We start from the raw sequence: 23046 nt of genomic DNA, 5'->3' as shown, positions 1-23046 counted from the left end.
AAGAATATAATTTTGAAGATGGCTTATTGCTTCAAAAAGTTTTAGCAGTTTTTTTAAAATGCACTCAGTTATCCAAACAAACTGTACAGATAATCCTATGAATGCATAACTATTTTCTTCATATCCATTAATCCTTCACAGGCTATTTAGTGTTTCCTAGATCACAGAACACTCATCCGACCTATACTTGGGAAACAAAACACCCTATCCAGAGCATGCTGAATTTAAAAGTCCCTAACATTGGGAAAGAGGGCTGCCAGGTAAGAACAGGGATGGTATGATGAAGACATTCTACCTCTGAAATTTGGAGGTGGGGTGGGTATGAGGAGGAGACAATAGCAGCAAGGGCAGCTAAAGCCTGAAGACTCAACAAGATTACACAGCTTAGGAGCCAGCAAAAGAAAGACGAGGACCAAGGCCTACTTCCTTACGCAGGGTTATTTCTGCTATGCCTCTCACTTATAAATGCATTATGACCTTGAGGCTTTTGCTGCTGCTGCTGGTGAACTTGCTATTCTTCAAAACCAAGTGCCACACACAAAAAGTAAGCTTTTACATAATGACAACAAATCCACGAACTCCTAGGGTTGTGTTAAAAACTAGGGTTGTGTTAAAAACCTATTTGAAATGTTCCCACAGAATATGGGGGATTTGGGTATTTAAAAAGAACAAGAATGACTATAGTGGATTGGGACATATTTAGTACATGAAAAAATATGAGTTTACAAGATAATCAAAGAGCTAAACAAAAAAGTTACCTCTGGAGGTTGCTAAGGTGCCAATTCATTACTCAGAAAATTGATAAAGCAAAAACAAGCATTTATCCCATCTTTCCAATAAAGACTTTATTTGAAGGTAACCAGAAAGTTGATGAAAAAATGTTCTTTAAAGAAGAAAAAGTTAATAAACAACAACGATAGAAAATCACTATTTTGGAACACCTAATAAAATAATGATCAGGGCAACAATCATCAATAACTGTTAAACTATTAAGCAAAAGGTTGATACATTCTGCATTAATGTATCTGATGACATCATCTGAACCCAGTGACCAGTGTTATCACTAGCGTGGGACAATTAAAAATACTACTGATGCACAGGAAGTACACAGCACCACCTACGTAGTATCCGTGCCTCCAAAAAAACAACTTGAATATAATCAAACCTCTAGACCTATCAACCAGTTTACAAGAAATATGAGGGCAGAACATATTAAATGACACCATGAAGATTCATTCAGCCACATCTAGAATGTGGGAAACGGTAAGAAAAATCCAGTTTCCCAGGTTCTACAACAAATAAATGGCATTAAAAAAATAATGGGAAAGGGAAAACTACAGAAGTATAGTTGACCCTTGAACAGCATGGGGGTTAAGGATACCAACTCTCCACACAGACAAAAATCTGAGTCAACTGTTAGAGTCAGCCCTCCCTATCTGCAGATGCAGCCAACCATGGATCATGTAGTACTGTAGCACATATTTAATGAAAAGCAGTTCACACTTGCGCTGTTCAAGGGCTAACTGTACCTTAAAAGGTACAAACAAATGTAATGTAGACTTTGGATTCTTTTTCAAACACACCAATCGTAAGATGTCTTTTTTGAGAAAAATTGATGAGACTGGGTGTTAGATGACATTAAATAGGATTATCTGATTTTATTGGGTTGGCCATAAAGTTTCTTTGGTTTTTAAGCAAAAATACAAGACAGATTTTTCCCTTTCACCAAGCAGTTTACTGAACAACAAATTATGTTTTGTCCCACTACCTTCTGCCATTTTTCAGGTGACTTCATAATTCCATCTTCCTAAAACTTGGTCTTTTTCAGTAAAGAACTGTTCCAGGTACCTTTTACAGTCTTCCAAAGAACTAAGATTTTTTCCATTAAAATTTTGTAAGGGGTGAACTAAATGGAAATCAGAAGGTGGACTGTCTTGTGGATATAGCAGATGAATCAGAACTTCCCAGTCAAACTAACAGTTTTTGCCTGGTCATCAAAGAAACAAGCAGTCTTGTGGTACCCTGATGGAAGATAATGCATTTTCTGTTGACTAATTACAGAGGCTTTTCATTGAGTGCTGCTCTCACTTGATTTAACTGGGAGCAGTACATACTGTAATTAATAATTTGGTTTTCCAGAAGGAGCTCATAATAGAGGACTCCTTCCAGTTCCACCATATACACAAGATAACCTTTGGATGATGTGGTTGGTGGTGGTTCATTTTGCTTGCTCCGCGATGTCTTCCATTCCAGATTATTGTACAGTATCCACTTTTCATTGTGCGTCAAAATTTGATTTAAAAACTGCTTTTGTTATGTTTCAGCAGAGAATCCCATGCAGAAATACAGTCAAGAAGGTTTTTTTCCCACTTATGTGGAACCCAAACAAAGTAATTAACATAATCAAGTTGATGCAAATGATTTTCAGTGCTTGATTTGGATATTCTGAGTATGTCAACTGTCTCCTATGTGGTATAACGTTTATTGTTCTCAATTAATGCCTCAATCTGATTGTTATCAACTTCAACCTGACTGTGAAGCATTGTCCAGCAAGAAATCTCCAGCACGAAACTTCACAAACTACTTTTGACATGTTTGAGTAGTCTCGGCAACTTCTCCATACACTGCACAAATCTTTGTGTTTCAGTTGTATTTTTACCTTTCTTGAAATAATATTCTGAAAATGTTTTTTTCTTCCATCTTCAATATTAAAATGGCTATGTGAAAATTCACTGAAGTTTTTAAAATATGCACACGGATAGGAGAACTATCACAGTACAATCTAATAAAATTGTTGTGAATTGGAAGGACTGATGCTGAAGCTGAAACTCCAATACTTTGGCCACCTCATGTGAAGAGTTGATTCATTGGAAAAGACCCTGATGCTGGGAGGGATTAGGGGCAGGAGGAGAAGGGGACGACAGAGGATGAGATGGCTGGATGGCATCACCCACTCGATGGACATGAGTTTGGGTAAACTCGGGGAGATGGTGATGGACAGGGAGGCCTGGTGTGCTGTGATTCATGGGGTCGCAAAGAGTCGACAGGACTGAGCAACTGAACTGACCTGAAGCAATATTAGACCCATCTTATGGAAAAAATCAAATGAACTTTTGGCCAACTCAATATTAATTTTATGGGACGTTATAACAGTATTATGTATTTTTTAAAGTCCTATTTATTAAAGATACATACTGAAGTATTTAGGAACAAAATGAAATGTTACCTGAGATTTGATTTTAAAAACTTCAGAAAAAATGGTCAGGGCATATGGGTGGTAGAGAACAGGTGAAAAAAGAATGACAAAATGTTGACAGCTGTACAAGCTGGATAATGGATACATGAGAGTTCATCATTCTATTTACTTTAGTATATATTCTAAATTTTCCATAATAGGACTTCCCTGGTAGTCCAGTGGTAGGAACCCACCTGCCAGTGCAAGGGACATGGGTTCAATTCCTGGTTCAGAAAGATTCCACATACCTCAGGGCAACTAGGCCCGTATGCCGCAACTGTGAGCCTGGGCTCTAGAGCCCAGTGAGAGCAGTTACTGCAATGAGAAGCTTATACACTGCAATGAAGAGTAGCCTAGAGGAACCTCTGGACTACAACTAGAGGAAAGTCCTTGCACAGCAGTCAGAAGTAATAAAAATTTCAAATTTCCATAATAAAAAGAAATTTTACAAAATTTTCTTTTTTGTTTCAAAATTCTCAAAATCTTGTGAGCTCTAGTTTCCCAAATATGAAGTGACCAGAGTTCACCTCTGGGATCTTTTATTGTGGTGTGAGGCCTGATGTGGTGGGAGCTATAGATGAACAGATGAGTAAAATCCAAACAATTACAATTTCTTTTCTGGTTGTTTTTTGATCTTTAATTCTGCCAAAGACAAATGTTCTGGGACAGATGTTACGAGAAATGGAGGGTGTGTTACTTTAAAATACAGATACAAAAATTAACATCACCAGTAATAAAACATATCAACATCATGTATCTTCCTGATACAATGAACTAAGAAGGGCACAACATCACTTCTGTGGTATTTCTTCCCTCAAATGTGTAACACCTCAGTCTAACAGAAAACATCAGATAAACCCAAGTTGAACACTAAAATAACTGACCAATATTCTTCAAATGTGTCATGGTCACCAAAGAAAGACTGAAGAAGTATTATTTCTAAGGCAATGGAGATCTTACACTGGATCCTGGATCAGACACAGAACATTATTAGGAACAGTAGTGAAATCTGAATAAGGTTAATAGATAAATAGTATTGTATGAATGTTAATTTCTTGGTTTCAATAGCTGTATTATGGTTACATAAGATATTAACATTAGAGGAACCTGGGTAAAGGGTATATGAGAACTCAACAATTTTCTACAGAAAACTTAAAACTTTAAAATTTTTTCAAAGTGGAATATTTGAGATATATATATATGTATATATATATATATATAAATCAAGAAAAAATGTTCTGTAGTTCACACAGGCATTGCTAGACAATGTTGTGACTGCATAAAATCTAGAATGCCACATACAGTGTTGGTGTAGAAGAAGGAAGCAAACACAATGCCACCCATCCTACCCTCTAAATTCAGAGACAGGGATGCTTTGTGTTTCATTAGGGAAGAAGCTCACTGCCTACCTCGCTCTGAATCAGAACGATCTGAAGAAATAGTTGATCCAATGCTGTCCATTCGTATTCGTTCCATCTCTTGAGGACCCTGCAGCTGTTCCAGTCGCCGCTTTAAAAATCTCTGTTCTCGTTCCAAGTTCTCTAGCTGGTGCTGGCTCTTCCTTTCAGCTTCTTCAAGTTTCTGGATTGATACAGTGATATTTAAGTTTGTGTGTTGTACAGTACAAACAGTAAAATTAATTCCTCCCTAACATGGTAGAAGATTTATTTGTTGACAGAGAAAACATGAATGACTATACAAGTATATGTGTGTGTATAAAACACATGAATATGTATTTTTAAACATCAAAAATAGTTTTTTCTTCACTTTGTGTGTGTGTGTGTATAATGAATGCTACATTACTAGAACAATATGGAATTTTCAAAGTCTGTCAGGTTATTGCCATAAAAGAGAAACCAGCTCTGCAGTATAGTTTGATGGAAAAACACTGAGGGACACACAGCCAAATGAAGTCATCTCCACCAGAGGGCACAACTGCCTGCCTTCGGGTATCAGCAGAGTAATTGTTATTTTCCTAGTATTCCCAGCTCTTCAAATGGCCATGCTGTCAAAACAATTTAGCGTAATCAGGTTATGTTGCTCCTATCAGATTAGCATTAAATTTTCAGAAAATTTCTCTTGAGGTCAGTCATTAAAGGAGAGTATTGTGAGCTAGCTGATATATGTGGACAGAAATCACTACTAAAAAGAGCAGGACTGAGACAGTCACGTGAAAATATAAAAAAAAATTCCTACCTTGATGTGTGCTTTGGCTTTGTTGAGCAAACCAAGTGTTGTGTGCCTGGTGCAATCTGGTCCTAGTGGAATAAGAACTTTTAAGCGTTCTAAACACAGGCGAAGATGAGCTCGTCTAAGAAAGACAAAGATAAGTCAAATCAGCAGTCTGAATATTCCACTAAAAACACCTTAAAGCCTATTTTAAGACAAATAAGAACTTGCACATTATTCAATTTCAAAAAAGTATCTGCATGCAAGTGCAGGCGTGCCTACTGGCTTTCAGTTTTCTGCCACTTTTGCTGTACGCTGCAGACATCGGTTACTTCAGATTATTATCCCCAGTGGTAATCTCTGTCACAGGTGATTTAATTTTAACCAGTCCCATAAACTTTCTCAACTGTATTAATGTAGAAGTAGGAAAACACTGGGCAACTGTATTTGATTTTGAATGTATAAAACCAAAGGCTAGGTTAGAGGTTTTCAGCTTCACTACCCGAAAAGGCTCATGAATTTCCATTTCCTCCCTTCCACCTTTCATTCACACACACACACACACACACACACACACACACACACACTCCACAACTGTAGCCATCCTACAGTTTATATTATTATGCATTAGTTTAAACCATATAAAATTTCTGATACTAAGCCATTTCTCACATAAAAATGACAACTTCATATGATCCAACACAACAAAAACAGCAAAATTCTGTGGCCAGTGAGCACAGGGTGAGACAAAATCCATGGCTCTACGGTCAATTCCAGGCACTGAGTCAATGACCTATAAAATAGTCCCCTGCTTCCTACTATCTAAGTGTATCAGCTGTCACTAGCTTTTCCTTTTTATTTCTCTGTCTCCCTCTCCCCTCTCATACTACCCACCTCCAATATTCTACACCTGGAAAAAAGCCAGGTGACAGAATTCTTCACCAAAAGTCACTGTGTTCTTTAACACTCATCCTGTGGGCAGGTTAGCGAAATGTTTCCTGTATATGCTAGCAGAAAGCCTCATGAATTTACATTCCATGTACCCTGTGGGTTCTGCTGTGCTGTGCTTAAGCTGCTCAGTCGTGTCTGACTCTTTGTGAGTCCCTGGATCGTAGCCAGCCAGGCTCCTCTGCCCATGGGGATTCTCCAGGCAGGAGTACTGGAGTGGGTTGCCATGCTCTCCTCCAGGGGATCTTCCCAACCCAGGGATCGAATGCAGGTCTCTTCCATTACAGCAGATTCTGTACTAGCTGAGCTACCAGAGTGCTACCATGTGAGCTACCATGTGCCCTACAGGAACTATGATCACCATGATGAGAATTCTGGATACATAATTTCACCCTGAAACAATATTAGTTTACATATCTGGTTCTGTGGTTCATAATGTATAACTTAATCCAGAAGTTAGTAGTATATCTGAAAAGAAAGCCCACAAATGTGTTCACAGATTAGTCCTATTCCTTAAAGAACTATAATTGAACATTTAGCAACTGTGTTAACTGCCGTAGGAACAAAACATACTCCATTTTCTCCTCAAAGACGGTCAGATGGTTTACTAGCTCACCCGTCAAACTATGCTTTCTCTGTCTTAATACATAAGAAATAATGTCAAGAGAAATTCTCAAATGCTAGCAAGTTCAAGGAGGGATAGCAGAAGGCAGCCAATTATGTCACTGACAGGCAAGGATGTTAAGGGTAGTGAAGTGAGGTTTGGCCGATGAATTGTCAAGATTCTTCTAGTACCTACTAGCCAGCATAGTTAGAGGTCTGTTAGCATTTCCATTCCAAATCTATTGAGTTCAATAACTCAAATCTAGTAATTGGCTCCAGGCTGAAACCTGACATACCTGATGTGGATAAAAATAATTCTGTTTAATTTTCTTTAAAAGTTTATCATGGATTCCTGGTTAATGAGATTTAACAATTTTAAAGTCACTTTCCTCCCCTAATGTGCAAACCAAAATCATAGAATTTTAATTTTTAATTGTAAAATTTCTTAGGTGAGGACTCTCACATAATCACAGACTAAAACTAAACAAAATAAGGTCCACAGTAAAAAGGGCCTTTAAACTCTTCATTAGGGTTATTATGGTATATGCCTAATAACTGAACTCATATGATATGACTGGAGGGTGGACAGAGACTGGTGGTTCTCTTACAATAATTAGATGCTCCCAAGAGGCCTTTGAATTCAATCATCTAAAAAAAAATTGCAAAGTTAACAAGTATTTTGCCAAAGGAATAACTTGTCATATTTAACCCCAGATATTCAGTACATATATACAACTTTTAGTTTAAGAAGTTTCAGATGGCTCCTTACTACAGTTGCATATCAAGAAAAAATGGCAGAGGGCGGCGCAGAGAAAAATGGGTGGGTCAATTTCCTGTGTTGTAAAATCTAAGTTAAAGTCATATTAAAATATAAGCAGAATGTACAGCAGCATGGATAAAAGTAGAGATTATCATACTAAATGAAGTCAGAAAGAGAAAGACAAATACCATGATATCACTTACATCACAAGTTAATGTATCTACATATAAAACAGACTCACAGACACAGAGATCAGACTTGTGGTTCCCAAGGTGGGTGGTCGGGGGGTGGGAGAGGGATGGACTGGGAGTCTGGGGTTGGTAGATGCAAATATTATATTTAGAATGGATGTAACAAAGTCCCAGGTATAGTACAGGGAACTATTTCCAATCTCCTGGGATAAGCCATAATGGAAAAGAATATTTTAAAGAATGTGTATATATATGTATGTATAACAGTCACTTTGCTGTACAGCAGAGATTGGCATATCAGTGTAAATCAACTAGGTAAATAAAAAATGATAAAGATAAAAATGAATAAAATGAACTACACTTTACTGTGAAAAAATAAAACTAGGCAGAAATCAATTAACTATTAAAATATTGTTTTTTTCCTTTTAAAAAATCATTCAGTTGTATATTTATTACATGACTTTTGTGTACTCGGCAATGTTCTTGACGCTTGAGTGGGAGAAGTAAAAAAAGGTAAATTTTAGCAGTTTATAATCTAGACTACAGAATGAAATATATTTTGTTTCAGTTGGTTCACAATGAAATGAGTCATACAGGTATCAAGGGTGACAGAATCTAAATGAAAGAAGAGATTATAATTGAAGAAGATAGCTTAATAAAAGAGGTTGAAACTTAAAGGATACTGAATTTGTTAATGAAAAACATGGTAATTAAAACAGTAAAGAATTTAAAAGTCAAATATTGGGAGCAAGTTTAAACCTAAAATTAAAAATACTTTAGATTTCTTCATTCAAAACAAAACAACTGAGTTGGAATTCTATAAGGAAACATCAACCAAGTTCAGCAGTCTGGTGATCTGCAACAGCACTGTCAATCAGGAATTGCCCAGGCCAAAGGAGTCACGATGCAAGCGATGTCTAAGTGAACCAGGAAGGCAGACTCCCCTCCAAAGTACTGTCACTACTGAACATTTCTTTAGTCAAGTCAATTTTTTAGACCATTCTTTAAAATTGAAGTGTAATTTACAATGCTGCATCAGTTTCAGGTGTACAGCAAAGTGATTTGGTTTTATATATATATGTGTGTGTATATACATATATATATACACACACACACTTTTTTTTCAGATTCTTTTCCATTATAGGCTACTACAAAATACTGAATATAATTCCCTGTGCTATACAGTAGGTCCTTGTTTGTTTTATATATAGAAGTGTGTATATGTTAATTCCAAACTCCTAATTTCGCTCCCCACCATAATTTTATTTTCTATGTCTGTGAATCTATTTCTGTTTCATAAATAAATTCACTTATATTACTTTTTTAGGTTCCACAAATAAGTGATATCATATGATGTCTCTCTCTATATCTGACTGACTTCACTTAATCTGATAATCTCTAGGTTCATCCATGTTGCTGCAAATGGCATTTCATTCTTTTTTATGGCTGAGCTGTGAAGAAAGCTGAGTGCCAAAGAATTGATGCCTCTGAACTGTGGTGTTGCAGAAGACTCCTGCGAGTCCCTTGGACTGCAAGGAGATCCAACCAGTCCATTCTGAAGGAGATCAGCCCTGGGATTTCTTTGGAAGGAATGATGCTGAAGCTGAAACTCCAGTACTTTGGCCACCTCATGCGAAGAGTTGACTCATTGGAAAAGACTCTGATGCTGGGAGGGATTGGGGGCAGGATAAGGGGATGACAGAGGATGAGATGGCTGGACGGCATCATGGACTTGATGGACGTGAGTCTGAGTGAACTCCGGGAGTTGGTGATGGACAGGGAGGCCTGGTGTGCTGCGATTCATGGGGTCGCAAAGAGTTGGGCACGACTGAGCGACTGAACTGAACATTCCATTATATATGTGTGTGTGTGTGTGTGTCTATACACACCACATCTCCTTTATCATTCATCTCTTGGTGAACATTTAGGTTTTTTCCATGTCTTTGCTATTATAAATAGTGCTGCAATAAACATTGGGGTGTACATATCTTTTTGAATTAGAGTTTTCTCTGGATATATGCTCCAGGAGTGGAATTGCAGGATTATATGGTAACTCTATTTTCAGTTTTTTAAGGACCCTCTATACTGTTCTCCAGGCTTCCCAGGTGGTGCTAGTGGTAAACAACCTGCCTGCCAATGCAGGAGATCTAAGAAACGTGGGTTTGATCACTAGGTCAGAAAGATCCCCTGGAGGGGGGCATGACAACCCACTCCAGTACTGCCTGGAGAATCCCATGAACAGAGGAGACTGGTGGGCTACAGTCCACAGAGTCACAAAGTCAGATATGACTGAAGCAACTTAGCACGCATGCATGCTGTTCTCCACAGTCCCTGGACCAATTTACATTCCCACGAACAGGGTAGCAGGGTTCCACTACTGAACATTTCTTCAGTCAAGTAGTTTTAAGTGTGTTCCAAGATACAATTTATACCAAGAAAACATACCCTGAGATATGTCTCACAAAGGCCAGTGATGCCATTGTCCATATTTTGTAAGTAGGGTCCTCATGAAGGATGAGTGGTGAATGATGTCCTCTGCTCTTCTAAGGGGACAGGTATATGTGGGGGAGGCAAATGTTATTTCCTCCAGTTTTTGTATTAATACTTGTAAGTGAATCAGGCATTAGGAGAATAGAATAACAAAGGGTTAATGGAAGTTGAACAAGGTGGAGCCACACTTTTCAAAGTGGCCATTCAAATATTATACACAGTTTTTCCAGGTGCTTATATGCCCCTTTAAGTAAATGCAATGGATTCCCTGTGACTGTAAACTGGAAAGTTAAATCAGAAAATCCATTATCTTCCATATGTAAGTTTTTTCTGTCCAGCAAATTACGGAATGAATTGTATGACAAAATTCTTCTTCCCTTACAATGGTGCTGAGCTGCTCTTCACCCTTTTCCCCATTCTCCCTGCTGGTAACCAGATTGCAAGCTTAACCACCAATGACCTAGAAAGGCATATCTTTTGATGCCATCTGGTCCTTTCTTTTCTCGCCTTCGTTCTCATATGACTGGTGGCTCTGGAGTCTCCTGTACGGAGTTGCCAAATCATGAACTGTAAGACGCTGGCAGAAGAGAAGAGGACAAGAGACAGAGAAGAATAAAAGCCTGGTTTGATTTGAAAATCCTTATGTACTGAGAAGAAATTTGCAAGTATCATAACATGATGTTTTTCAAGTCATCAAGGAGTGGAGGAACCGACATAAAGAAGAATTCATGAAAGGCATGGTCCTGCACCGATAGTCAAAGTATAAGAAAGTTGGGGAAACTTAAGGCTGTTGTTCTGAATATTCTGATGAACAATAGACTAACAACCAATAGGAAAAACATAACATTGTAAATTTACATGGTTAAACCTGATGGAAAAAAATTTAGCACCCTGGTTAGCGTTTACTTAACTTTTCACAACACATTGATAGCTCAATAAAAACTATACAACTAAAATCTTTCCTAATTTAGCATGTGTGACTATAAAGCAAAATTAGGATTAGACTGTAAAGCAAAATTAGGATTGTAGCAGGAGACGCCCTGTGAGAAAACTGGAATCTCCTTGCAGAGAGTGAGGCAGCAGACAATGAAAAGATACCGAAGTAATTTTATTTTCAAAGACACTTTGAGGTCTGTTTTAAAATGAGATATAAAAGTGGGTTTTTCCCAGGGGAAGAGGCAATTCCCAGTGACTAACCCTGTTAGAGAGAAGGTCCTATCAAAATTACCCACACCTTCCAAAAGGGCAAGCCCCTTCTGGGAAAAGGAACAATTAGAGTCTGTTTGGCTTTTATTTTGGTAGATTGGGATCATTTTTCCCTAAAGGACCCAGTGCTGCTTTTGATTTCAAACCTTGTAAACTTTACTGCCAAACTGAAATATCACAGAACATGAGGGGAAATGATTTTGCTATAAAATGGCTCCTGCTAGTAGCTATGATATTTTAAAGCATAGGTATATCAACCAGAAGAGGCACACACAGCGTTGAGGGAATAGAGAGGAAAGAATTCCCTTTCAGAAAAAAATTGCAAGTATCATATGATGATGTTTTTCAAGTTGTCTCTTGAAACTCTTATCCCTCTGCCCAACAACAATAAGAAATTTAACACCTGCCCAGCCTCACAAACCATCCGTTGGCTGATGCCCTTGGAGGCACGGTCCTTCACTGGAACTTGCTTGTCTTTCATTCCTCCACTACGGGATACCAAGACTTTGCCAAGTAACTAAATAAAAATGGAAAACAAGTCAAGTGATAGGGACAGTACTTGTATTTTCCTCTCTGTTGAACGTTATGCAACAGGCTGACTCCTCCCTTGGGCCACATTCTTCAAAGCTGCAGTGGCTCGTGGCCAGGTTTCCCAACTACACAACACTTTTGTACACGACAGCAGCTAGCTGCTTATCCTGCACATTTTATATTCCAGCATTTCTCTAAAATGTAACATGTTGAGAATTTTCTGAAAATCTTCAAAGTTACCAAAAAAACAAAACCAAAAACCTGCCTGCTTCCTTTTCTTATTAAAAAATGACATTAAAGATATTATAGATCCAGAATCTAAGCACAATCATGCTACTCATGAATTTTATTTACGAAAACTGATATCATATGCTGCTGTTCAGCTTATCCTATTTGTGAAATAAGCTTTAGACATGCTATTCCCATAAAATGGCACATGATAATTATATGTTTCATTTACAGTTTATATATTATCTACTTCATAAAAAAATAAACAGACTATTAACTCCCAGTGAGTAACATGGTAAGTGGCATTTCCCTAGCATCAGAATTGACTGTGGTATCATGAGGTTTAATGAAAACAAAATTAAAATTTAGGAGAATAGCTAGGACCCTCTTCTCACTCTTCAAAAAAAAAAAAAAAAAGGTGCTTTCATTAATATTCCCCTTAATTCATTTGGTATCTTATAAAATAGCCAGATAGGAATATCAACAAGTGTGATGATGAAACTGTAAATTATATATAAACTACATAATATTATTATAATATAAATTATTCTATAGTCACATTATCCACCTCACCACTAACAGGCTCATCTATATACAAGATAAGGAATAAAATCAGTAAGGTTGAGATACACATTACTCATTCTTCAAAGATTTTTTTTAAATCACCTTCTCCCAGTAAAATAAAAGTAGTTCTACTCTGGGTTAAGGAGCCAGACAGTATTTAAAGCCAGAAAGTTAAACACAGTATGCCTTCCAGAAGTCATAGTTTTCCTCAAAGATTTGGGAAAAGAACACTATTTTACAGAGAAACAAACAGAGATAATGTAAAGTGTATTTTTAAAATAAAAAACTTCAAACAAATCTCGCATTATTTCACACTACAACCTAGGACCTCCAGGAATCTATGTTAAACTATTAAAGCAAATTACCACAGATCACTATAAGAGCCTGGGACTTCAGAACACCAATTCTGGATTACTGTTGGGATTGTGTTTTTCAAAGGTTTAGAGATAGAGAAAAGGTTGGGGGGGAGGCAAGTGAATGGGGGAGAAATGTGAGTACTCAATAAATTAATGATGACAAATAGTGGCATATTCTTTCTTAAGCTACACAGATTCTATATAGGCTAAAATTTCATTTACTCTTCACAACTCAGAGATATGAAGACAATGAACTGCCAGTCAGTCAATAACAATGACCATCAGCAAACAACAAGCTACACCCTATTATGCCACTGAATTACACACTGTAAAATTTTTTTTAAGATGACAGTAGTAATCTTTATCTGTCTGAAAACGCTATAATCTGACCTGCCTACCACCCTTCAAGCCCCACTGGTCATTATCCATTACCTTTTGCAAAACCCTTGCACAAACCAAAGGTTCCTGTTTTCTGACTTCTCTACCTGGAATGCCCTTTCCTCCACTGTTCACTGGGCATCTAACTCATTCATCAACCCACAAACTACTGTTTCTTCCATGAAGGCTTCTTTGCCTTATCACCTTTCTCAGATAATAAACACTTGATTTTTACACTAATCACATTATATTCTAATTATCTTCCAGATTAGAATGAATCCATACTTTTTAGTCATTTCAGTTCTTCCAATAACCAAACAGAAAAATGGCCCATGGTGGGGAGAAGAGATGTAACAATTTCCAATGGATATTTCTGGGCCTCTCTAACTCACTCAGTTCAGTTCAGTTCAGTCGCTCAGTCTTGTCTGACTCTTTGCGATCCCATGAATCGCAGCACACCAGGCCTCCCTGTCCATCACCATCTCCTGGAGTTCACTCAGACTCACGTCCATTGAGTCCGTGATGCCGTCCAGCCATCTCATCCTGGGTCATCCCTTTCTCCTCCTGCCCCCAAACTCTCCCAGCATCAGAGTCTTTTCCAATGAGTCAACTCTTTGCATGAGGTGGCCAAAGTACTGGAGCTTCAGCTTTAGCATCATTCCTTCCAAAGAAACCCCAGGGCTGATCTCTTTCAGAATGGACTGGTTGGATCTCCTTGCAGTCCAAGGGACTCTCGAGAGTCTTCTCCAACACCACAGTTCAAACGCATCAATTCTTCAGCGCTCAGCCTTCTTCACAGTCCAACTCTCACATCCATACATGACCACAGGAAAAACCATAGCCTTGACTAGGCAGACCTTAGTCGGCAAAGTAATGTCTCTGCTCTTGAATATACTGTCTAGGTTGGTCATAACTTTTCTTCCAAGGAGTAAGCGTCTTTTAATTTCATGGCTGCAGTCACCATCTGCAGTGATTTTGGAGCCCCCAAAAATAAAGTCTGACACTGTTTCCACTATTTCCCCATCTCCTTCCCATGAAGTGATGGGACCAGATGCCATGATCTTTGTTTTCTGAATGTTGAGCTTTAAGCCAACTTTTTCACTCTCCACTTTCACTTTCATCAAGAGGCTTTTTAGTTCCTCTTCACTTTCTGCCATAAGGGTGGCATCATCTGCATATCTGAGGTTATTGATATTTCTCCTGGCAATCTTGATTCCAGCTTGTGTTTCTTCCAGTCCAGCATTTCTCATGATGTACTCTGCATAGAAGTTAAATAAGCAGGGTGACAATATACAGCCTTGACGTACTCCTTTTCTTATTTGGAACTAGTCTATTGTTCCATGTCCAGTTCTAACTGTTGCTTCCTGAGCTGCATACAGATTTCTCAAGAGGCAGGTTAGATGTAGTAATACAGGGGCCTCCAAACAGTATAATCAGATGGCAGGCCAACATTCACAAGTGACCTGCTTACAGATGTCGGAACTCTATACTTTGGTGTGCAGCTGAGGTCACCACCAAAGACAACTACACGTAGAGTAACTGACAACTCTCCAACCAATTCTTGCTTAGGGTTGACATCTCTCTTAATAGTGAAGCAGAGGGCTGGGAATCGCAGCCATTACAACAGAGTAACTTATTACAGTATTGACAGTGATGGGGACTAGGACAATGTCAAATCCACAGATGATTTTTCAAAATCTAATTTTTTTGGTCACCAATATCAACTTTCTGACCTTACTGACAGGCCTCCTAGCATGCAGATAATATGACTGATTTAAGTTTGGCTTCTGTTACAGCTGTTGTTCAAGAAATGGTGGTAATGACAACTATGATGACAGGAAGGCAATTATTAAGGGAAAAAGAGAAAAGAAAAAAAAAAGGTAAGAAAACCCAAGTATGAGAGGGAAAAGTCTAAAAAGAAATACTCCACACTGCAAAGGGGGAAAAAGCTAAATGAATGTCTTTTAATCTCATTTGATAACATGAGAAACTCATGTTTGCATAGTTTTACAAGATCCCAGGACTGCTGATCACTTGAACCCTACCTAACAGAAGCAGAAGATATTAAGAAGAGGTGGCAAGAATACATGGAAGAACTGTACAAAAAAGATCTTCACGACCCAGATAATCACGATGGTGTGATCACTCACCTAGAGCCAGACATCCTGGAATGTGAAGTCAAGTGGGCCTTAGAAAGCATCACTACGAACAAAGCTAGTGGAGGTGATGGCATTCCAGTTGAGCTATTTCAAATCCTGAAAGATGATGCTGTGAAAGTGCAGCACTCAATATGCCAGCAAATTTGGAAAACTCAGCAGTGGCCACAGGACTGGAAAAGGTCAGTTTTCATTCCAATCCCAAAGAAAGGCAATGCCAAAGAATGCTCAAACTACCAAACAATTGCACTCATCTCACATGCTAGTAAAGTAATGCTCAAAATTCTCCAAGCCAGGCTTCAGCAATATGTGAACCGTGAACTTCCTGATGTTCAAGCTGGTTTTAGAAAAGGCAGAGGAACCAGAGATCAAATTGCCAACATCCACTGGATCATGGAAAAAGCAAGAGAGTTCCAGAAAAACATCTATTTCTGCTTTACTGACTATGCCAAAGCCTTTGACTGTGTGGATCACAATAAACTGTGGAAAATTCTGAGAGAGATGGGAATACCGGATCACCTGACCTGCCTCGAGAGAAATCTGTATGTAGGTCAGGAAGCAACAGTTAGAACTGGACATGGAACCACAGACTAGTTCCAAATAGGAAAAGGAGTACGTCAAGGCTGTATATTGTCACCCTGCTTATTTAACTTCTATGCAGAGTACATCATGAGAAATGCTGGACTGGAAGAAACACAAGCTGGAATCAAGATTGCCAGGAGAAATACCAATAACCTCAGATATGCAGATGACACCACCCTTATGGCAGAAAGTGAAGAGGAACTAAAAAGCCTCTTGATGAAAGTGAAAGTGGAGAGTGAAAAAGTTGGCTTAAAGCTCAACATTCAGAAAACGAAGATCACGGCATCTGGTCCAATCACTTCATGGGAAGTAGATGGGGAAACAGTGGAAACAGTGTGAGACTTTATTATTTTGGGCTCCAAAATCACTGCAGATGGTGACTGCAGCCATGAAATTAAAAGACGCTTACTCCTTGGAAGAAAAGTTATGACCAACCTAGATAGCATATTCAAAAGCAGAGACATTACTTTGCCGACTAAGGTCTGCCTAGTCAAGGCCATGGTTTTTCCTGTGATCATGTACGGATGTGAGAGCTGGGCTGTGAAGAAGGCTGAGCACCGAAGAATTCATGTGTTTGAACTGTGGTGTTGGAGAAGACTCTCGAGAGTCCCTTGGACTGCAAGGAGATCCAACCAGTCCACTCTGAAGGAGATCAGCCCTGGGATTTCTTTGGAAGGAATAATGCTAAAGCTGAAGCTCCAGTACTTTGGCCACCTCATGCAAAGAGTTGACTCATTGGAAAAGACTTTGGTGCTGGGAGGGATTGGAGGCAGGAGGAGAAGGGGACGACAGAGGATGAGATGGCTGGACGGCATCACGGACTTGATGGATGTGAGTCTGAGTGAACTCCGGGAGTTGGTGATGGACAGGGAGGCCTGGCATGCTGCAATTCATGGGATCGCAAAGAGTCGGACATGACTGAGCGACTGAACTGAACTGAACTGATAGCATAGAACATATCAATTTCTTTTACTGACCTGCATTCATCTCTAAGGGAGATGACTATTGACAGCCTTTGAAAAAAATGAAAATCTGGCTCCAGAGGCATATGTTCTCTACTGAAACTCCTACAAGGAACCTAATCTCCAAAGTGATTTAACAGATTTTATTTGCTTGATGTCCATTCTATGCTCAACTTAGCTTCCATGCATACATCTCATTCCCTCTCTTACCTGTTTAAGAGGATTTGGTTTTTCCTTTAAAACAAACAAACCAACAAAAAACGATCACTCATTCACCATATTTCTTTGGTCACACAAGAACTTTCTGTATTCCAAGTTTCAAAGTCTGGGAAATAGGGCTACATCACTGGTGAAAACAGTGGCAATTTGTTCTAAATACAAAATAGCTTATTTTCCTTTGGCAACTCTCCAGGGTTTTGGGTGGAGGGAAAGGATACTTCTCTCTGGAGAGATCAGGCTCTGAACCTGGCCTAATGTCAAAACTTGGCTGTGGATGGAAAGAAATTTTTTAAAGTTATTTATCTTTCACATCAGTTTGGAAACTGATTAAAGATTTTTGCATTATTAACGGTTTTTCCACTCTCCAGTCTTTTGTTGGTGTTCATCCCTATTCTGGCAGCCCCCATTGGCTGATTTAATGGTACCAAGGGGCTGAGAAGTGTTGCTGTCCAAAAGAAAAAGCATTCTCTCACAGGGACTGAGAAGGCAATCTGCAATCACAACAGTAGCTACTTGTTAATTTTCTATTTGAAACACAGTGATGTCAATAGCATTGTACCCTGCCAGCCACCATGGGGTAAAAGTACATTTTGAAACCAAAACAAACTTCCTACGTGCTGGTAAGTCAGATTTGAGACACGAAGATAACGTTCTTTAAGACACTGCCCTAGTTTTATATACAAAAATGCATACAACCAGCATTAGTCTACTATTCTACAAAAGCTGAAGTCTAACTCTCACAGCTGCATTCATACCCATTGCTCAGTACAATTTATCAAATCATAGTCCAGGATGGAAGAGGGAAATGAAGAAATATTATTACTCATCTCTAATAAAGTGGTGATCCTATTTAGCACAAACAGCACGCTCCCAGAGTGCTTTGTTATGTAAATGTTCACTCGGAAGCAGAAAATGAAAACAGCATAACACCTTAAAAATAGCCCCACTATTAAGATGTGATTAGTGTAACAGTTCACTTTAAGGAGGTGTATTCACTTAGGAGGAAAGACATCTTTTCTTAAATGGAACAGGAACACTCCAGCATCCCTGGAAGATGAATATTCACAATTTGTACTGAATATAAGTAACCTGAAATAGAGAGCTGAATGATTGAAACTGGTGACCGGGCTTGCCACTGGCAGACGGCACAATGGTTTGATATTGCTGGACATCTGCCAATTTAGTCAATCCAGCTAGGGATTATTTTTAAAGACCCATTTTAGCAAAATTTCCCCAAAATCAGAATGCAGGGGTTTCTGATTTTGTTTTTGTTTTGGAGAGGCAAAATGTGGGGCAGGAAAAGGGTAACAAAGAGCAATTGTTGGTCAGTGTATAATTTTTTAAATATTAATCCTAAAGTATTTGTAGGACATTTGGAATCTCTAGAAGAATAAAGATACACAGAATTTTAAACATGCCACAGTCATGACAATGACACAGAATTAATGTTTTTATTTCAAAGTTACTTAACTCTTCTGATCTTTCTCTTTCAGTACACTATATCACATTTTCTTTTCTGACCACAAAGGGCCCAACTGACGAGTAGTTTTTGAGAGTTGCTTTTGGAGGCAGCTTCACATTACACCTGGCACCAATCTTGGGCATGCCTCTCTTCTGATAAAACAGAAATTTTTTTTATTGCTGTATTAGGGCACTGACAGATGAGCATTTTTAAGCAGGTAGAAAATGAACATGCTTTAAAAACTACTTTTAAAAACCCTTCTGAAAAGGAAAGGTATCCAAAGAATTAACAACAATTACAGTAGTCTCTTAAAAGACAAACTTTTACCAGTAAAAGACTGGGTTCAAATTAAGACTGGGTTGCAACACTACACTATGCGACTTGCTTCTATTTGTCTAAATCTTAGTTTGACTCTCCTCTGGATAAGCCCAGAAAAAAACAATTAAATGAGAGAAGAATCAGAGAGCTAATATTTATTTTGTATGATTCCAGCCACAATACCATTATAGTTTTCTGTTCAAGAAGAACTACTACAAGAAGCGCCATTACACTTTGATTCTGGAGAACAGAGCTGAAAAATCTATATTGTTCAGTGGATTTGAGAAGGAAAAGTCAGGCTGAGCGAACATGTTCCATTTTGTTAACACTGCCAATCAAAATCCTGACTGTTCATCAGGGGAGGCTGTGTGGCTCTCTCGCCTAAGTATACTCCAACAACAACATAAAAACTGTTGATTCAGCCAAAGAAGGTGGCAGAGTTTGGAGGTTAAGTTTGGTTATAATTCCTTTCAGGTATTAGAAATATTACAAGGTGAAAGTCCTGAAACATCTTTCAGGATCACCAACATCTCTAACCTCAGGAAACAAAAGATACATGAAGGATCCTTTGAAATGAATAAGACCCCAAATTTTATTCAGCATTCTTCTAAACACACCAATATTTCCTGAATATTGCAAGCCAACAAATACATGTTTCTTCCTTCATCTGACCCAATACACACAGCAGTAAATGCCAACTGCTTTCAAGGGAGTTCTAAGAGCCCAGTATCACCAACTTGTTCTTTAGGAAAACCCTCCTCCATTTCAAAAATAGCAGTTTTGCAAAGTCGTTCAGCTCTATCTAAATTGTGTTATGTTTACAAATGTTTTAACTGCAAAGATGGAATTTCCAATTGAAAAAGAACCTTACTTAGAAAAGCCTGAATTTTTTTTACAGCTATGCCAAATACAAGCTGTTCTGTAAAGAAATAATTGTGAATCAGCTTGGAATAAAGTGAATCAAGACAGAAATACCATACAGACATTACAGCCCTAGAGAAAAATTCAATAATTGGTCACACCAATGATTCAAATGCCAAAAAGTAAGTTTTTGTCAGTGATGCCAACAGGCTTGGCAAAACTTAAATATGATGGTTGCCCTCCATGACAATACCTATATATTACAGAGACATATCCCTAACATCTTCCTACGAAAGTCCAATAGCAATGTTCTTTCAAAGAACTGATCTAAATTGGTTTGATTTTATTTTCATTTTTTATTAGGGTAATAAATAGTTAGCATTCACTGGGTAAAGCAGGCCTGTCCTTGTTTTTCTTTAATCTGAAAATTCTTCCTTTAAGGTTTCAAAATTTCAAAGGAGTATACTTTCTAATTCTATTCTATTGTGATTTTTGGTGAAAAAAACCTTAGCTGTACTCCTTAATTTCCAGATTTCTCCCTTGTTCTAATTTAGGTATTGTATTTCCAGATTAAAAAGATAATTTCTCTCATCTAATTTTAGATTATTTGAAGGCTCAGCATTGTTCTTATTTCGGGATAAAAGTACTAGAAGATAAACGAGTCTACAAAATCAGATTTTTTGGTAGTGGCATAAAATCCTATATCAACTTCCCAATCAGTTTTCAGGTATACTTAACAGCGACAGGGTTGTATATTGAAATTTGTAAAAGTCAATGATCTGCAGTTGATGTACTAGAGCAGGCACAAAGTTTACAAAGGCACAGGATTTCTCAGATATATCTTGTTCCGGGTTCTCTGGTAAAGGATAAATTGAGACGCATTCAGATGAAATATAAGTTACAAGGGTAAATACAGGATTGCAAAAGTGACTTGGCTCTTCATCATAAAGGGCTTACTAGAATAAAATGAGTACTTCAACAGTACTCCAAAACAAAACGACATCTAAGAGATTCTAGAGAGCTAAGAAAACAGGCCTTCGGTGTTATCCTTATTTCCCCGAAGCTATAGCAGATGTATCGTCTCCAGCTGAAGGTCTTGGCTGTTTTCACAGACACTTGGGCCTTCGCCTACACTGCACTACACAAGAGGGAGAGCCCAAGTAGACATCCCTTCATAGGGAGAACGCAGCATTAACAATGACACTGTACTTTAGCTGTCATTAGAGACATACCAGGAAAGCAACTGTAGATTAAGAGAATAAGAAGGCCTTATCATATTCTCTAAATGTGGTCCCAGGCTCATATCTGCAGAGAAGGAAATGGCAACCCACTCCAGTATTCTTGCCTGGAGAATCCCAGGGACAGAGGAGCCTGGTGGGCTGCTGTCTATGGGGTTGCACAGAGTCGGACACGACTGAAGCGACTTAGCAGCAGCAGCAAAACGGTCATACCTATCTCATCCATGCTAAATAGCTAAAAAAGTCTACTTTCACCCCAGAATAAGTGACAAATCATACTTTAATGACTAAAAAACAAGAAAGTTTCAGGTGCAGCATTTCTCTTGAAAACCCTTTCAAACATAATGACAATGTTTTAAAACTAATTCTGGCAAACTCCTACAGAGAATCATGCAAGTCACAAAAATAATCACTCCTAAGACGTTCAGGGCTTCCCTGGTGGCTCAGAGGTTAAAGCATCTGCCTGCAGTGCGGGAGACCTGGGTTCGATCCCTGGGTCAGGAAGATCCCCTGGAGAAGGAAATGGCAACCCACTCCAGTATCCTTGCCTGGAGAATCCCATGGACGGAGGAGCCTGGTGGGCTATAGTCCACGGGGTCGCAAAGAGTCGGACACGACTGAGCGACTTCACTTTCAAGATGTTCATACCAACTTCAGCCCATGATAACCCCCTGCTTTGAGTTTACCTCAACTCCCATCTGGGACACACATAACTTAGCGATTAATTACATATTTATTATTTGTAGGGGCTTTATAAAATCTTTTGTCTTCTACCTAATTGGACTAAAAATCCTCAAAAGCAGGGCCTGGAATTTCTCCTCTTATCCTATCCCCAGTACCAAGCACACAGTCAAAAACTAATAAATGCTTGTCAGCTGATTTGCAATTATCTTTATTATCTTTAAGAGTCCACTGTCAGTGCCAGGAATTAAGCCACTTCAAATGAACTCCCAGGCTTCTTTGGTGGCTTACTTGGTCAAAGTGTCCACCTGCCATGCAGGAGACCCAGGTTCATTCCCAGGGTTGGGAAGATCCCCTGGAGCAGGTAATGTCTACCCACTCCAGTATTCTAGCCTAGAGAATCCCATTGACAGAGGAGCCTGGCAGGCTACAGTCCATGGGGTTGCAAAGAGTTGGACACGACTGAGCAACTAACACTTTCACACTTGCACAAATGATCTCCCATTTCCACACAAATATTTTTAATTAGAAAACATGACCTTGGGGTTAATAGTATGTAAGACTGTTAAAGAGACATTATCATAGACATCTATTACCAATAACTTCTGTCATCCTAGATTGATATTCAAAGGAAGATCAAAACAAATTCTAAATTATCAAGATCGTGGAAGTCTGAAACAAATCCTAAACCTAAATTTTCAACGTACTTCTGAGTTAAAAGTGCAAAGGGTAGAAGAGGGGGGAGAGAGAGGTCAAACTGTATCTTGTTGGAAACAGTAAAACTGCTGCTAAAAGACAAAAACTGTTTATCCCCAACCACTGTTTGTTGGACCTGTACTAGCATCCATCCAACTCTTCAAAGTACTCAAAGCTCTACCAAAAATGTTGGGAAACCTCCAATTAACTTT

General features: G+C 38.6%; 1 protein-coding gene across 3 annotated transcripts in view; it reads right to left on the bottom strand.

Annotated features, from left to right (window-relative positions):
- Nucleotides 1-23046, bottom strand: part of MXI1 (MAX interactor 1, dimerization protein) — a 92846-nt gene that overhangs the window by 3225 nt on the left and 66575 nt on the right. For all 3 annotated transcript variants that reach the window (XM_068961352.1, XM_068961354.1, XM_068961353.1), the window contains 2 exons: nucleotides 5432-5546; nucleotides 4645-4816 (listed from right to left, as the gene is read on the bottom strand). In XM_068961352.1, coding sequence (XP_068817453.1) covers nucleotides 4645-4816; nucleotides 5432-5546 — 287 coding nt within the window. The remainder of the gene's footprint in view (nucleotides 1-4644; nucleotides 4817-5431; nucleotides 5547-23046) is intronic.

Source organism: Capricornis sumatraensis, chromosome 23, assembly GCF_032405125.1.
Source record: "Capricornis sumatraensis isolate serow.1 chromosome 23, serow.2, whole genome shotgun sequence".
Classification (NCBI taxonomy): Eukaryota; Metazoa; Chordata; class Mammalia; order Artiodactyla; family Bovidae; genus Capricornis; species Capricornis sumatraensis.
The sequence above is the reverse complement of the archived record's forward strand: the minus strand, read 5'-3'. Positions and strand labels throughout refer to the sequence as shown.